Consider the following 16,431-nt stretch of genomic DNA (forward strand, 5'->3'; position numbering starts at 1 on the left):
CTGCCACTTTTGAAGAGCCTGGAGCAAAGAAGAGGAGGTCGGGAACACAAGCAGGTTACTGCGCATGCCCTGTACACACAATACCACCAGGTCAGCCCTCCAGCCTGACCACTGGACCACCCTTACCCTCACCACCTATAAGAAGCAAGCTTGCCCCACTCAGGGAGACAGTAAGCAAGGGAACCTGTTGCTTGTTCTTGCTCCCCCCTTGCTGCAGCAGGGACCCCAATAAAGCCTTGCTTGCATTTCTTGTCTGGCCTCTGATCAATTTCTATTGATTAAGGGGGCCAAGAACCCTGGTTGGTAACAGCTTGAGGGCTGTGGTTCTTGATGGAGCAGCTGACCCAACTTCCAGTGGCCCCAGGGCTCAACAAGGAGCCACAGAGATGAGGCACCAAGCTGTTTGATCTATTTATAAATTTGGGCAAGAAAACCCTCTAACTGTCCATGTAACTGTCTAGGGAGTTAGGGGGCTGGGAATATTGGTAACAGCAACTTTAGTTCTGTCTGTACTGATTGAACTTTTTACATTAATAAAATACACATGTGGTCCCTGTGCAAGTAAAAATAAATACACAATTAAAGATAAGCCAGAAAAGATAAGCCAGTTTTGTCAGGAACAAAACTGTGTGAATTAAGTTAAAAATGGTTAGGAAGGCAAATTTTATGTTTTGTAATATATATATCTTACCACAACTGAAAATAAACCCAATGAAAATAAATATAAAAAATAAATCCAGAAACATCTTGGACTATATTTTTAAAAACCAAAAAAAGAGTTTAGAAGGAAGTATACCCAGATATCGGGATTAACTGCCTCTGGGAGGTGAGATTTTCTTTTCTAACCTTTCCGGACTTTCTAAAATGTACACACATATAATTTTCACATATAATCAGAAGTTTACATAGATAATCAGAGAAATCAGTCAAATAAGGTGGGGCAGGGAAAGAATACAGCAAAAGCAGCAAATAAAGAAGTTGATGGAAACTTGGGGCAATATTTGCATTCACAGGCTGAGATAAATAAGCTTAGAGTGAAGGTCTCAGGAATGCTATTGAGGTGGAACAGCTGTACATCAAATATGCCCAACAAACCAGTAACCCCCTGATCCCCAGGCCACATACCCCGGGGCACCCTCTCTCACCATTCATTGCAGGCATGAATGCCAGGTCAAAAATCTTCCCGACCAGCACCTCCAAGAGGCCAACCTGCAGAGGAAGAACAAAAAGGCAGAGATTTGCTCAGGTCCAAAGGGGTCCTTGAGGCCCGCCCCCGTTGCCCTGTGGCTGGAGAGGAAGCCGAAAAGCATTTCCGAAAGAATCTGGGAGCTGCAGCCAGAGCCCCTGTGATTCCAGAACCACCAACGCCAAGGCACATCTGGTCCACCTGCTCCTTGTACAGATGGGCAGGCTGAGGCCCAGTGCCCGGCAAGTGCTGGCCCAAGGCTCATGGTGAGGCAGAGACTGAGGGAGATCAGGTTTTCCCAAGGGGCACAGAGCACAGGGTCTTTGGTGGCTTGGAAGTTCCTTGCGTTTTGTGACCAGAACTTCAGGTCCCCACCCCAGCTCAGCTTCCATGGACTTCCAGGCAGCTTCCCTCACCTCTCTGACCCCCAGTTTCCTCAGCTGTAAAATGGGCCAGCAAGTCTAACTTGCAAGGAAGCAGTGAGGATTAGGAGCAGATCATGTAAAATGCTTGGCCTTGAGCCTTTTCATATAGCATGTGTGCATGCTATAGTCGTGTTCAACTCTTTGCAAGCCCATGAACTGTAGCCCGCCAGGCTCCTCCGTCCATAGGATTCTCCAGGCATGAATACTGGAGTGAGTTGCCATGCCCTCCTCCAGGGAGTCGTCCTGACCCAGGGATCGAACCCGTGTTTCCTGCTCTGCAAGCAGATACTTCACCTCTGAGTCACCAAGGAAGCCCTTTTTTATACAGAACCGCTCTTCACTTCTCTAAACCTTGCTTTCTACATCTGAAAATGTGAGTGGACAATCATTACCTCAGGGAGTACTTGTCCAAACCAAACATACGCTCTTCTGTGTAGAATACCTGTCATGGCATGGTGCCACCTGATACTATGGTGACAGAGCATGGGATTCAAGTCCCAGCACTGCCTCTTACCTGGTGGCTCTGTTGGTAAAGAGTCTGCCTAACCCTAACCCGGGTTCAATCCCTGGGTCAGGAAGATCCCCTGGAGAAGGGAATGGCTACCCACTCCAGTATTCTTGCCTGTAGAATCCCCATGGACAGATGAGCCTGGTGGGCTACAGTCCATGGGGTCATAAAGAGTCGGACACGACTGAATGACTAACACACTGCCTCTTACCAGCTCTGTGACTTTGGGCAGGTCGCTTAACTTCTCTGTGTTTGACTCTCTTATTTGGAAAGTGGGCCAATAATTGCACCCAAATCATAAGTTTGATCTGAGAATCAATGGAGAAAGGCTTGATTTAAAAATAAATAAATAAAAGGTTAATGTAGTGCTTGATGCCAATTCCTATTGCTCCAGAAATGCTCATTAATTTCCAATTAAGTATTGGTGCCTTTTTCCATCTGGAGTCCAGAGATTTCCGTCCTAGTCTGAGCTCTGCCCCAACCAGCTGAAAAGCACGTCACTGCCCCTATCTGGGTACCAATCTCTCCATCTATAAAATGAAGCTGATGATACCAATCCTATGAGTTGTTTGGATAAGAAAAGCACCCTGACTGTCTCTGCATAAGTGGAAATCTCACCCAAACTTGCCCCAGAAAGCAAGCATCAATTTTATTGTCAATTTATAAAATCAGTCAGTTCAGTTCAGTCACTCAGACGTGTCCAACTCTTTGCGATGCCAAATGGGCATTTTCAAAGTCTTAGGTGGAGTGGGGGACACAAGAATGAAAAAATTGATGAAACAGAACAAATTCTAGAATATAAGTGTCTCAGATTCATGGATCCTTAGAAAGGAAGAATTCCAGAACGTGGAGGTTTCAAAAGCAATTCAAACCTGTTTGCCTTACAGATGAGGAAATAGGCTCAGAGTGGGTAGATAGAGCCAAGGTCACATGAGAGTCAGTGGCAAAGCTGAGTCCCCCCAACCCAGGAAGGAAGAGGTCCCAAGGCCATGGCTGCCCCCACTGCCACCCACCCTGGGGTGGAGGATTTGGGCCAAGTGATCCCCATGGGACACCACAGGCATGGTAGAAAGAGCTGTGAATCAGGTCTCTGCCCCTCACTTGCTTTGTGGGCCTCAGTTTTTCCATCTGTAAAACGAGGCCTGACAGCATTGATGCCAATCAATGCTTTGGAATTCACCGACATCCTAGTCCCCAGCCAACCTCAGAGGGTGCCATTCCCAGACTTAACTCTGGGGCCTGAGCTTGGTACTTACATCAAAATTGCCCACGTTTGAGGTTCTGAGATTGAGGCTGGTCCTGCAGATGAAGAAAACAGCTCATTAGAAGGAGCTATTGGGACTTCCCTGGCTAAGACTCTGAGCTCCCGATGCAAGGGGGCCCGGTTTCAATCCCTGGTAATGGAACTAGACCCCACATGCCTCAGCTAGGAGTCTGTATGCTGCAACTAAGAGTTCGCAGTAGACCGCAACAAAGACCCAATGAAGCCAAATAAAGAAAGAAAGAAACAGCAATCGCCTGAGAATCATAAGAGGCTCACATTTCAGTGTAAGAAGACCGTCCACCAACATCCTCAGGGAGACCCTTCTGGATCTGGGGGAGTTAACGTGAGTAGGGCTGGTCTCCATTATGGAGAATTAATTATGTACATGTGCACAAGGCTGACATCGCAGCGATGTGTCCTTGGCAAAGTACTTAAGTTCCCCGTGCTTCAGTTTCCTCCTCTGCAGAGTGGGTGTCTGTAAGCACTAAATAGGGTGATTCAAGTAAATCCCATCGAGTCACCCCTGGTACCTGGTGAGTGCTATGCCTGCATGAGCATCCTCACTGCCTGGCAAGATCCTTCAGGAATTCCACGAAGGAGAAACCAAAGGCTCCCAGGAAACTGGCCAAGACCACAGAGCTGGGAGAGGGAGCCCCAGACTCATGCCCTGAGCCGCACTCATGGCTGCTGTGCTGTTCTGAGCAGGGAGGCCCAAGCCTGGGTTCAAGATCTTTCTCTGCATTGTGAGGGCTTCAGTCTTGTTGCACCTGAATCTCACATGCAAACCAGCAGTCCCACCTGAGAGAGGCTAGACCAGACCTGCTCATGGGCAAAGAGACATAGGAGCCATTGGCCTCTGGGGGGAGAGAAACCAATGAAGAAAAATAGAGGCTTCTCAGGGGAGAAGGGAGAAGGCAATGGCACCCCACTCCAGTACTCTTGCCTGGAAAATCCCATGGATGGAGGAGCCTGATAGGCTGCAGTCCGTGGGGTCGCTAAGGGTCGGACACGACTGAGCGACTTCACTTTCACTTTTCACTTTCATGCATTGGAGAAGGAAATGGCAACCCACTCCAGTGTTCTTGCCTGGAGAATCCCAGGGACGGGGGAGCCTGGTTGGCTGCCATCTATGGGGTCGCACAGAGTCGGACACAACTGAAGTGACTTAGCAGCAGCAGGGGAGAAGACTCTGCTTCAGAATGTGGGAGTCCTTCCCAACTTCTCCTCCTGTCCCTCCTTCTTCCATAACCACTCCATCCAGGACACCCAAGCTCTTTCCTGCCACTGGAAGTTTGCTGGCTCTGCTCTCACTGACTGGAACCCCAGCTCTCCCTATGGGTGTCCCCCTGCTCCCCCTTCCAGGCCTCAGTCTCAGACCTCTTTAGATACTCCTGAATGGCTCCAATTAGCATCACAGTAGGACTAGCTCTCACTGTTGAGCTTATAAATATTTGTTGTAAGACAAAAACCTTACAATGAACTAGGCACATGCTGCAAGTATTACATACACTCTCATTTGTCTTGAAGTGGGACCCTTCAAGACAATAATAATAATAACCCTTGCAGCCATAGGTTGATGTCAAGAATTAAATGAATGAAGACACCTTGAAGGCTTAGCTCAATGCCTGGCACATAGAAAGCATCCAATAAAGCATCCAATAAATAGCAGCTATTATTATGAGTCCTATAAGGTGGAGACAACGATGCCCATTTTCAGATGAGAAAACTGAGTTCCAGAGAGGCAAGTCACTTGCCTTACATCACACAGCCAGTCGGGGGTCGTGGGAGGATCTGAACCATACTGCTGGCTCCACAGTGGGTGCTTGTAATCATCCGACACAGCTCCAAGTCTGACGGACGTGGGTTGGCTCACAGCCCCCTACTCTGTTCTCATATTGTGGCCTTCCTTGAGTAAATAAATCCACCTCTCTGAGCCTTAGTTTTCTCCTCTTTCAAAATGGGAGAATAATAACTTTGCTTCTGCAAGGCTGAACGACATTAGGTGCAGAAGTAGCCAGCACAGCCCAGCTAATCACCACCAGCAGCAGCAGCATTGTTACTGTCCATGCTGTTGTTGGTGGCAGGTCCTTCTGTGAGGCTCACAGCTCCACCCTCCTTGCCCTGCTCATGCCAGTGGTTTGGGCAGTTATGGCCCATTTTCCCCTGTGCAGTCCCTTGGATTTACCCAGCAGCCAAGTCTAGAGACCTTTAAGCCTTCCCTGTGAGTTGGCACCAGACATAAGAATGCCAAAGAAGTCTTTATGAAAAGTGAGAACCCTCAGCAGCAAACCCTCTTACTTGTCCAGCTTGGTGTCGATCATAAGCTTATCATTCTCCACGGAAAACATGGCCAAGAGTTCTGTGTCCTGGAGGAAAGGGAAGGTGAATGGAATGTCAGTGCCATCGTACAGCGGTCGTTGCTCGCTGGGGGCTCCCTGTGAGACCCCCAACAACACACAATGTAATGGATTTTCCCCATCTCTGGAGGGAAGGAGTTGGGAATCATAAATTGCCTGCATTAACTGTTGTTCACAAGTAAGTCACAGCAAAGGCTGGAGGAACATTCTTCGGAAAGATAACAGTCACAGGAAGCCAATAATTGGCACAGGAGTCGGGGATGTTTACTGAGTTTCTCTGAGCTGTCTCAGAGGAGGCGGGCATGGCCTGCAGCCTAGGAGACCTGCTTCAGAACAGTGTTGTAGATGGGATTGGATATCATCACTGTCAGTCATAACTGCCCTGCCCCCACCCCAAGAGAGGGCATAAAAGGTCCAGACTCATCCCCTTCTCTAAGCAGAAGCCTTGTTGTCAGAAGATCCCTCTTTGCTTCTTGGCCCTCCCCTCCCCCCAAAATAAAATAAAACAATTTTGTCTTGTGAGAAAAGGGAAGCTCCCAACAATTTCAGGTGATGCTATTAGTGAAAACAATAATTAGGATGATGGAAAAGAAGCAGGAGCACTGGATGTATATGGCAGAGACCTATCCAGGCGTGGGAAATCGTCCTGGGGAAATGGCACTGGAGCTGAGTCCTGAAGGGTACGTACGAATTGGCCAGATAGAAAAGAGGGTGTGAGAATGATCCAGGCAGTGGGAAGGGTGTGTGCATAAGAGTTAGGGCAGGAAAGGGGCTGGCAGAGGGACAGAGAAAACCAGAGGGTGAGGAGGGAGGGGACTCCTGGAGGCTGGAGTGGGGGTGGGACCAGACCAGGCAGGGCACGTGTGCTGGAGAGGAATCAGGGCTGATCCAGGGGCAGTGGGGTCCAGGCAGGGTTCCGAGCTGGATCAAATGTGTGGGCTAATGATGGAAAAAAATTCCCACACAGTAGGGACACATCAACAGGGGACTGGATGAGGGGCAGCCATCGCCACTCCTGGGTGAGAATCAGCCCTTTTAACTTCTCATCTGCCAATGGCCAGTGTGGACTCCATGTGCGCTGCAGCTGAGAATACCCACCTCCCAGACTAGGGGTGGCTCACCATGTCTCCAGCCCTGGGAGGAGAGCCTGGGAAGAACAGCAGACAGGACAGAACCCTAAGTGTCTGAGCCCAAAACTTTCACCAAGGAGGGAGAAATGGCGCTCAACACAATTGAGCACATTCCTTCCACAAATGTTTACCAAACACCTACTGTGTACCAGATTCTGCGCCTGGCTCTGGGGATCCTACAGTGAATAAAATGGTCTGTGTCTCTGCCAAGTAATAAACTAACCAATGAATTCATTTAATAATATCACATTAAGGCTATGAGCAACGTAAAGCAAGGGAGACAGAAGGATGGGAGGGGTGGGAGTATTTGAGACAGGTGGTCTGGGAAGACCTCTCGGAGGAGGTGATGTTAGATCAGAGGCCTGATGGGAGTCAGGCTGTGGACCACACAGATGTCTGGGAGAAGAGCATTCAAGACAGAGGCAACCGCATGTGCAAAGTCTCCAGGGGGGACTGTGCCTGGCATGTTGGAGGAACTCCAAGGAGCTAAAAGGTGACCAGAGGATGCTCAGGAAGGACTTTATGGACGATAGTTATGGACGCAGTTAGGGCTGCGTTTAAATTTCGATCAAAGGAGTAACATCATTTTAAGAGGATTCTCCTCAATGAAATAATTTTGAAAATTGTTGTATCTTTTCCCTCAAGCCAGAACCATCCATCTTGTTCCCCTTTCTCCAGCCTCTAGTAGAAAACATAACACATAGTAGGTGCTCAATAAATACTGCTGAAGGAATGACCGGGGGCTGCTTTGCCATAGGGTGTGGTACACAACCTGTGGGAAAAAGACCAGCCAGCACTTGTGGCTTCCCTCCGGTGTTTCTGGTACTTCCCTGAGCATCTCATTAATGCCCTGCTGTCACTGCCATGGGGAAAAACAATCAAGCCCAAGGTCACACAGCTGTAAGTGCCCTCAAAGCTTGGATTTGAATCAGGTCATCTGGCCCCTAAATCCAACTCATAGTCACTATGGTGGGGACCGTGGGGAGGTGTCTGCAGACTCCCGGAGACTGCCCACCCCCACTTACCACATCGATGAGGCAGATGGTGGTCTCAACATCGTTGGGCTGGGAGACCATGACCTCAGAGGTGGCGAACACCTTCACCACCGCCTGGTCCCTCTGCAGCGTCACCGAAGGTGGGTTCGGCACCTGAATCCTGATGGTGAGGGGGCGGGACTCGGGGTACTGCTGGAACACCTGTGGGCAGACACCAGGTGGGGTGAGCCCAGCCATCCATGGTGGAGGGGGACTCAGGGGGTCATCAGCCAACCTCTAAGCACACAGCAGAGGGGCCCACACTGGATCCCTTCAGAATCTGCAATACTGCTTGAGTCCTGCAAACCACATGCAAAGCCTCCATCCACTGTGGGGTTTGGCCAGAGGCTGTCTTCTCCAAGCTTCTCACAAAGAGATATCGTGAGAATTCAATGTAATCACGCCAGCAAAGCTTCAAACTCAATAGCCAACACTGATACTGTGGAAATGCTCAAACCCCGGTCCTTAGGGAGGTACGGTCCTGGGGGGCTGGGGAGGTGGGGTTGGGAGAGGGACACTGAGCTTGGTGCTGGACATTCATGAGTTCATTGACTCATCACAACTCCATACGTTGCTTTTCTTCTCCATGTTACAGATGAGAAAACTGAGGCTTAAAGGGGAACATCAAGCAAATTGTCCAAGACCAACAGGAGAGCTGAGATTCTAGGCCAGGTCTGTGCGACGCTGGTGCCCAGGGCCTCTCTCCCTTCCTACTGACCCTGGATGCCCCACCTGGAATGAGAAAATCTACAATTCCGGTTGCCTCACAGTGAAATTCCCAGAGCAAGGCACAGCCTGCCCCACCCGCCTGGATTTGCTGGGGTCTCTGGAGACACACAGTGGGAGGGATCAGAGCCTGTTTGCTGCTCACTGATTCCTCCAAATTGGCTAAAGGCACCAGTCATCAAACAACCAGCCCCCATATTTACTAAATAACTGCTTTACCAAAAAAGTTGAAGGAACATTTTTCTTAAATATGTTAAGTGAACATAAATATATGGAAAAATTCCCAAAGTTACTTTAAAAAGAAACTAATATAGACGTGAACTTTTCTATATCCAGTGCAGCAGGGTATGTCCTGATCCTAAGAAGGCGTTCATTTTCCTGACCACATTCAAGGTGAAACTCTCCTGGAAAATTCTTGATCTAACAGCTAATCTAATAAATATAGCCAACTGACCACTCAGTGGACTCACCTTTGGGCAAACTGCCTCTCAACAAATTGATAATTTGGCACATTGGCTTTTCACAAAAGGGTTTTCAGGATATTTCCATAGAGGGGCCTGGTGTCCCAACCACCTCCACCCCAACATGCAGAATCTCCAAGAATTCACAACTCTCCATTCATAGGAACCCTGAGAGGTTACTCTGAATTCTCTCCACAGCAGCAGAAAACTCAGGATACCCTATCCTGGCTCTGGTCAAGCGTCTCCCGGTGACTCCGGGAGACATTCCTCCGTGTCTAGCCTCAGTCCCTCCCTGCTACAGGCCCAGCCCCATAGGACGGCCTGAGTCTTTGCTTCACTGAGCTCAGCTGAGCTGCCGCCACGTGGTGGGGCCACTCTGAGCTGGTTTCCCCACCTGTAAACTGGGTTTCTCGTCCCTTCTGGTCCCATGGATGGGAGAAGGATTAAAACCACGTGAAACTGTAGATTCTTAACAACTTTCATGAACCATAAAGTGCAGTGCACGTAAGAAGTGGTCCAATAAATGAGGGTCCAGTTGATTGAGGGGCTCGCCTACCTCCGGGCGATGCCACTGTGCCATTAATGGGGCCCTGCCATTCAGCCTTCAACCACACGAGGGCGATAGTGACTACTTGTTGAGTGAAGTCTCCTTTCCTTTGAATTCCACCCAGAACAAGATGGGACAGGTAGACAGATGAAAATGTCTAAAATGGCTGTAAATTACAGAAATCCTTGGCAACTGTATAACACCATGTAAGAAGCTCTTTGCTGCCAGGTGCAGGGTAGCAGGCCTGGAACCAGAGCTAGGAAGAGAACTGGGATCAGAAAAGCCTTTGTTCCAACTGTGTATGGCAACTGATCCAAGACTGCACCTGCATTTGCTCTTTTTAAAAATAATAATAATAATAAGTTAACAAGAATGATCATAGTTCAGTTCAGTTCAGTCGCTCAGTCGTGTCCGACTCTCCGCGACCCCATGAATCACAGCACGCCAGGCCTCCCTGTCCATCACCAACTCCCGGAGTACACTCAAACTCATGTCCACAGAGTCGGTGATGCCATCCAGCCATCTCATTCTCTGTCATCCCCTTCTCCTCCTGCCCCCAACCTTTCCCAGCATCAGAGTCTTTTCCAGTGAGTCAACTCGTCGCATGAGGTGGCCAAAGTATTGCAGTTTTAGCTTCAGCAACATTTATCAAATGCCTACTCTGGGCCTAGATTTAAATCCCAGAGCTTTAGTCACTTTGTGGGGTTGGCATTTTTGCCCATTTTTCCAGGTGAGAAAACCAAGGCTCAGACAGAAGTCATTTGCCTAAGGGAATATAGTTGGGATGTCCTGAGCTGGAATCAAATTCATGTATGTCTGCTCCAAAGATGTGGCTCTTTCCCTCTTGGCCTCCATGCTCACCAACCCCCACCCCCAAGCTCTGTATCAGAATCTTTATGTGCATCCTCTCCTTTACCCTCCTGGATGAACCTGTGTAATAGCTATTAGCATCCTCCTTTGACTGAAGAGGAAACTAAGGCCCAGAGACATTAAGACTCTTGCCCGAAGACACACAGCAAGGAAGTGACCAGGCTGGGATTAGACCTGGGCAGGCCAGTCCACGGCTAGAGCTCAGGTGCTTTCCACCTCAGCCTCTGTGCCCACACACCCCCAGGGATCTGGTCTCCAAGCCTTTCTCACTGTACTTTCAAGGCGTGAGGAGAAGGTTGGAACACCCGCCCTAGTGTTGAGTGTCTTCCCATCCTACCCAGCTCCTGAGACAGTGAAAGGGAACGTGGGGCTGAAGGCGAGGGGAGGCACCACCCATACGTACCTTGGGAATCAGGGCTCCCAGGGTGGACGTGGTGAGTGGAGGAAGCTCTTCAAACTGCAGGGAAAGAAGAAGGGTTGTGTGGGTCCCCGAGGCTACGGAGACAGACAGGAGTTGCTAACACAGTGATGAAATCTCTACCCTTCTCAGACAAGCAGTGGGGGCGTGTCCTCTCCCTGAAAGGCCTCTGCGGAGGCCCCACAGGTCCAACGGGGGCCACCATGCAGAGATGTTAGCCATTTGGGGGTTAAGTGGATGGGGCAGACGCTGAAGCTTCCACAGACAGGACCTCTCAGGGCAGGAGGCAAGATCTGAATCTTTCTCCTCTAAACGTGTGAGTCTTTATGAAAACAAGATGGACATCAGCGGGTCCATGTGTGAAACCCAGGGTCCATTAAGTGCATGATGCCGCCATATCCCTCATCTACCTGTGCTATCATTGAGCTAATATCTTCCTCAAATGGCTAACTTTTAAAAGTTATCAAACACTAAGAGATGGAAAGCCAGTACCACTTGACAGAAGGTGAGGGCATCTGTAAAACTAAATGCAATAAAAGCAAAACAATGACCTCACACTGCGTGGACACTGTTGTCTGGGGGAGGGAGGGCGTTCTGTTCTCCCTGAGTTAAAAGAGGACACCTAAAATTTAAGAGAGGGTTACATCATACTGACACCAAATGGAGACTTTCCTCTTGGTAGAATCAGGGTTGCCACAAGGCACACGATGGGGTTATTTTGAGAAACTCTTGTTCTTATGAGAGACACACTGAATTTCATGGAACAAAATGTGATGACTCCAAACACTCAAGCTGTTCAACAGCAGACAGAGGGCTACATAGACAGACGAAGATAAGTAGAAGGATGGATGGATGGATATGAGGCAAATGTGGCAAAATATTAACTGATGAATCTAGGTGAAGGATATTATGACATTAATTGTATTATTTTGCAGCTTTGATGAAGGCTTGAAATGTTTTAAGAGAAAAGATTTGGAGAGAAAATGACTCTGGAATGTACCTAAAGGTGATATTTTATTCTTATGTCTCTTAGTTATTACCAAGCAAAAGTATTCAAAACACTCATACTGAGATACAGACATATGGATCTATATTATACTTTTTTAAAGGTTTGGAATAAAATTATGTAGAATTGGATAGGGAGCAACGTTTCGATGTTGTTTAGTGTCATGAGTTAAGGGGTGGACTGTCCACAGTCTTTACTTTCAAGCCATTTCCCAGGACACTGGGGACCAGAGAGAATCAATAGTGGGTTGTGCACTGCCCAGCCGCCCCATCCTGGAGGCCATGACTCACCATGCCATCGGTGATGTCAATATCCAGGGCCCCTTGCTTCTGCAGGAGAGTCAGAACCGAGCCCAGAAAGTTGGCAGAAATGGCCAGTTGGGAGTTGGTGTTGTCGCCCATAGGGGGCAATTCTGGCATCTTCTGCCTGGGAGACAAGGCTGGCCGCCCCAGTGGGTAGTCGATGAGGTCTCCTCCAGCTTCTCCAACCAAAGTCTGGGGATGTAGAGAAGAAAGAGGTCACAGGGGGAGAGGTGCAGAGAGAAGAGTGGAGGAGAGGGGCGGAAGGCTGGAATGAATCCCTGCATTTGCCTACAGGCAGCCTTCCTTGGTTAAACCCCCTGGGTCTGAGTGACTTTCATGTTCAGTTCAGTTCAGTTCAGTCGCTCAGTCTTGTCCGACTCTTTGTGACCCCATGAATCACAGCACGCCAGGCCTCCCTGTCCATCACCAACTCCCGGAGTTCACTCAAACTCATGTCCACAGAGTCGGTGATGCCATCCAGCCATCTCATTCTCGGACGTCCCCTTCTCCTCCCGCCCCCAACCTTTCCCAGCATCAGAGTCTTTTCCAGTGAGTCAACTCGTTGCATGAGGTGGCCAAAGTATTGCAGTTTCAGCTTTAGCATCAGTCCTTCCAATGAACACCCAGGATTGATCTCCTTTAGAGTGGACTGGTTGGATCTCCTTGCAGTACAAGGGATTCTCAAGAGTCTTCTCCAACACCACACTTCAAAAGCATCAATTCTTCAGCGATCAGCTTTCTTACCAGGGGATCTTCCCAATCCAGGGATCGAACCCAGGTCTCCCGCCTTGCGGGCAGATTCTTTACCAGCTGAGCCACAAGGAAAACCCACAACATGTATGGTCCCATAAATTCAATTTGTGATGGAATAGCATCTCTTGATGAGATGATTAGTGGGCATCACCAACTGGATGGACATGAATTTGAGCAAACTTCAGGAGATAGTGGAGGACAGAGGAACCTCATGTGCTGCAGTCCATGGGGTCGCAGAGTTGGACACGACTTAGTGACTGAACAACAATCATCTCTTGCAGTTTCTGCTCTATGACCACTTATAATGAAGCCATGGTTCAGTGCCATATATTTGAAATAGAAGAGTGAGAGCCCTCCACTAACAATGCAGCAAGTTGATGCACCTGTATCACATGCACTGGAGTATCTACTCTTTAAAGGCCAGACTGCTCTCCCTAGCATAAAAGGCGTTGTGCGGTCTGCCTCATCTGGAGTCACTCTGCCCCCCTCACCCCTCTTCCCTGATGCAGCCACCAGGGTCTTGTCTATCTGTACCTCCACCTCAGCACCCCTCCCATCCATAGACGCTTCCTGCCTGCCGTTTCCTCCCACACACTCTTCTTTTGTTCTGTCCCACTCCTTTGGCTGGTCTCAGCTCAAGTATCACCTCCTCCAGGAAGCCCTCTGTGACCTCCCTGGGTAAATCATATCCCCTGCTTTAGGCTCTGATAGCCCAGGAATCCCTCTCGCAGAGCTCAAGATCTCTAATCGTTTGAGTGATTCTTAGATGGCCCATCCACTCCAGTAGATGGTCAGCTCCCTCAAGTCAGGGATCTTGTTGTGTTCACCACCAGTCCCAGTCCAGAGTCTGGCACGCAGCAGCTAACTGGTAAACATCTGAATCTGTGCTTGTGGATGTGCTCAGTGTGCACATATATGTGTGTGTACATATATGTGTGTGCACGTATATGTGTGCACAGGTGTGCTGTGTCTCTGAGAGCATGGGTGTGCATGCTCTGTGTCTGATGCAGGAAGTGGCAGGCACCTGTATTTGTGCAGCCCAGGGTAAATGTGTGTGTGTGTGTGTGCATGCACGTGTGCAGTTATGGGCCTGATTCAGTGGTGTGCTTGAGCTAGTTCACATCAGCTCACAAGAGCCAATTCCAGGCACCTCTTTCCAACCTTGTGTTTAGTCAGGGTAGGGGTACTTATACCATGGAAATCAGCAAACGTTACAAATTAGGACTTTTTTAAACAATCATGAAGAATCGGGTGTTAATGTTCACCAGCACACAAATAGCCAGATTCACTCCAACAAACCCAAGCCCATGGCAGTGGCTCGCACAGCTGGAAGCCAGACTACCAGCTTCAAAGCCCAAGTTCACATTTATTAGCTGTGTGACCTTTGGCAAGTGGCTTAACCTCTCTGTGTCTTAACTTTCCTCAATAAGAGTGCCTACTTTGGGGTTAATCTACATAAAGTTCTAGGAATGTGCCTGGCACACAGCAAGCACTAGGTGAGTGTTGGCTGTGATTGAATTTCCCAACACAGCTTCTTGAAGGTCCTCATCCAAGCAGGAAAAGGTCTTGTTCAAATGTTGCTTCCCAGGCATTCAGCAGCAGCCCTGATGGCGGGGGGTGGGGGTGGGGGACTCTGGAGGGTGAGGGGTCAGGGGAGGTGGGGTCCTCACTCACACCTTCCCCACCTCCCCCACCCGAGTCCAGGCACTCACGTTGAGGTCCAGCTCCAGAAATTCCCCAGTCACGAGCGGGAGGCTGGAGAAGGTGTACTGGACACTTCCCAGTATCCCCAGAGGAATCAGCGCTGCAGGCAAAGGTGAGGGTCACAGGAAGCTCCCCCCACCCACCCAGACACCTTCTTTGTGACCTGAGGGGAGTGGGGCAGCAAGGTTCTGGCTCCAGACACCATGGAAAGAGCAAGCATTCTGGGTTCAAACCCCAGCTCTGCCTCTTCCTTGCTGTGTGATCTTGGTCAAGACACTGCACCTATCTGAATCTCCATCTCCTCCCCTGTAAAATAGGCTTAATAAAACTCCTCAGACCATATTGGTGGTTGGGGGTGGGCAATGAGATTCTGATATTGATAAGCTTTGTAGGCTGTGAAGTGCTGTACTGGGAAGAAATTGTAGGGCTCCACAACGTGGTGCTTAATCGAGTTTGGCATTTCTCGGACTGCTTGTGATAAACGGCCCTAATTTCTGGGCTCTTCCGACCCGTACAGCTGTAGAGACTGTGCACTGCCAACAGGTGCTGCCATGATGCTGTGATCTGTCTGGATGGAGGACCCTGGAATCACGGAGGGCACGACCTGAACAACCATGTGGGGCAGACTTGCCTTCGGGAATGTTTACTCTGAAATCCTGGATCAAAGGTGAGTGTCAGAGCTTGAATCTGAAGACCCGGACGGTCTCCACGGCGTCCGTCACTCTCTAATCTAGTGTTAGTCACTCCAGTCTCTAGGGATTGAGGCCAACTCCCCCATTTTAGAGATGAGGAAACTGGGAAGAGCCTCTCCAAGTCATGCTGCCTGGGGGCTGGAAACCGAGCATCCCGACACCATCCGGAGCCGCAGCGCCTGGGGGTCCAAGTGGGAAGCTCCTCTTTCTGGGGCTTGGGAAGCAGTGTCCAGGGACAAGAGGAAGGGCCAGGCATCCCCTCGCCCCTGGCGTCAGATGCACAGCACTGTGTGTACCACACAGGGCCCTCCTCCCAGACATTGCTGAGTCCCCGGTCCCTTCCGAGGGCTGGGCCCAGATCAGGCCCTAGAAGATGCTGGTTGAATGAAGCAAAGAAGGAAGGACTTACAGTCCACGAGACCCAGCTGGTCGTTGACAAGGCCCAGCACCACGTCCACGATGGGGCAGAGCTGCAGGGGAGAGAGGGCATGGAATCCTGGTGACCGCGCAGCGGGTGGGGGAGTGGTGCATGAGCGAGGACAATGGTAATAGCAACTGTGCTGGCTGCCTTTCTGTGCGTGGCCCTGTCCTCCCTGCAGCCCTGTGGTGAAGGTTGTCTCATGATCCCCATTTTACAGATGGGAAAACTGAGACTCAGAGAGGTGATGTGATTGCCACCCAGCTTGGAAGTGCTGGAGCTGGGTTTTCAACCAAGAACTGTGTGAATCTCAAGCCTCACCTCCTTCTCCCCTCACCAATCTGTCCCTCCGCATTCCTTAGGGTCCTTTCCAGACCCCCAAGGACACGTCCCAGCCCCTTGGCTCCCTCTCTCCTTCTGGGTCACCTGTGTGCCTCCAGGAATGGAGGCTGCACTGTGGCCCCTCGCTCTGGGGAAAGTTTGTACTTCCTGCTCCTGGTCCCGGGGTGGGTTCTTACCAAGTCAGGGAGGACATTGGCCAGGACTCGGTTTACTAAGTTGTCCACGAGATTGGGGAGAAGCCTGAAGAGAGAGCAAATCAATGACAGTTCAACCAAACAGTGGAATATT

General features: G+C 49.8%; 1 protein-coding gene across 1 annotated transcript in view; it reads right to left on the bottom strand.

The window, feature by feature from the left end:
* The window catches only part of BPIFB4 (BPI fold containing family B member 4), a 35,046-nt gene that overhangs the window by 4,997 nt on the left and 13,618 nt on the right, over positions 1–16,431 (bottom strand). Inside the window, exons 7-15 of the mRNA XM_055425476.2 lie at positions 16,320–16,383; positions 15,793–15,853; positions 14,700–14,791; positions 12,223–12,426; positions 10,912–10,965; positions 7,896–8,066; positions 5,682–5,749; positions 3,376–3,418; positions 1,146–1,209 (exon numbers count right to left, since the gene is read on the bottom strand). Coding sequence (XP_055281451.2) covers positions 1,146–1,209; positions 3,376–3,418; positions 5,682–5,749; positions 7,896–8,066; positions 10,912–10,965; positions 12,223–12,426; positions 14,700–14,791; positions 15,793–15,853; positions 16,320–16,383 — 821 coding nt within the window. The remainder of the gene's footprint in view (positions 1–1,145; positions 1,210–3,375; positions 3,419–5,681; positions 5,750–7,895; positions 8,067–10,911; positions 10,966–12,222; positions 12,427–14,699; positions 14,792–15,792; positions 15,854–16,319; positions 16,384–16,431) is intronic.

This window comes from Moschus berezovskii, chromosome 15 (assembly GCF_049115385.1).
Source record: "Moschus berezovskii isolate FMDL1 chromosome 15, NW_MosBer_1.0, whole genome shotgun sequence".
Lineage (NCBI taxonomy): Eukaryota > Metazoa > Chordata > Mammalia > Artiodactyla > Moschidae > Moschus > Moschus berezovskii.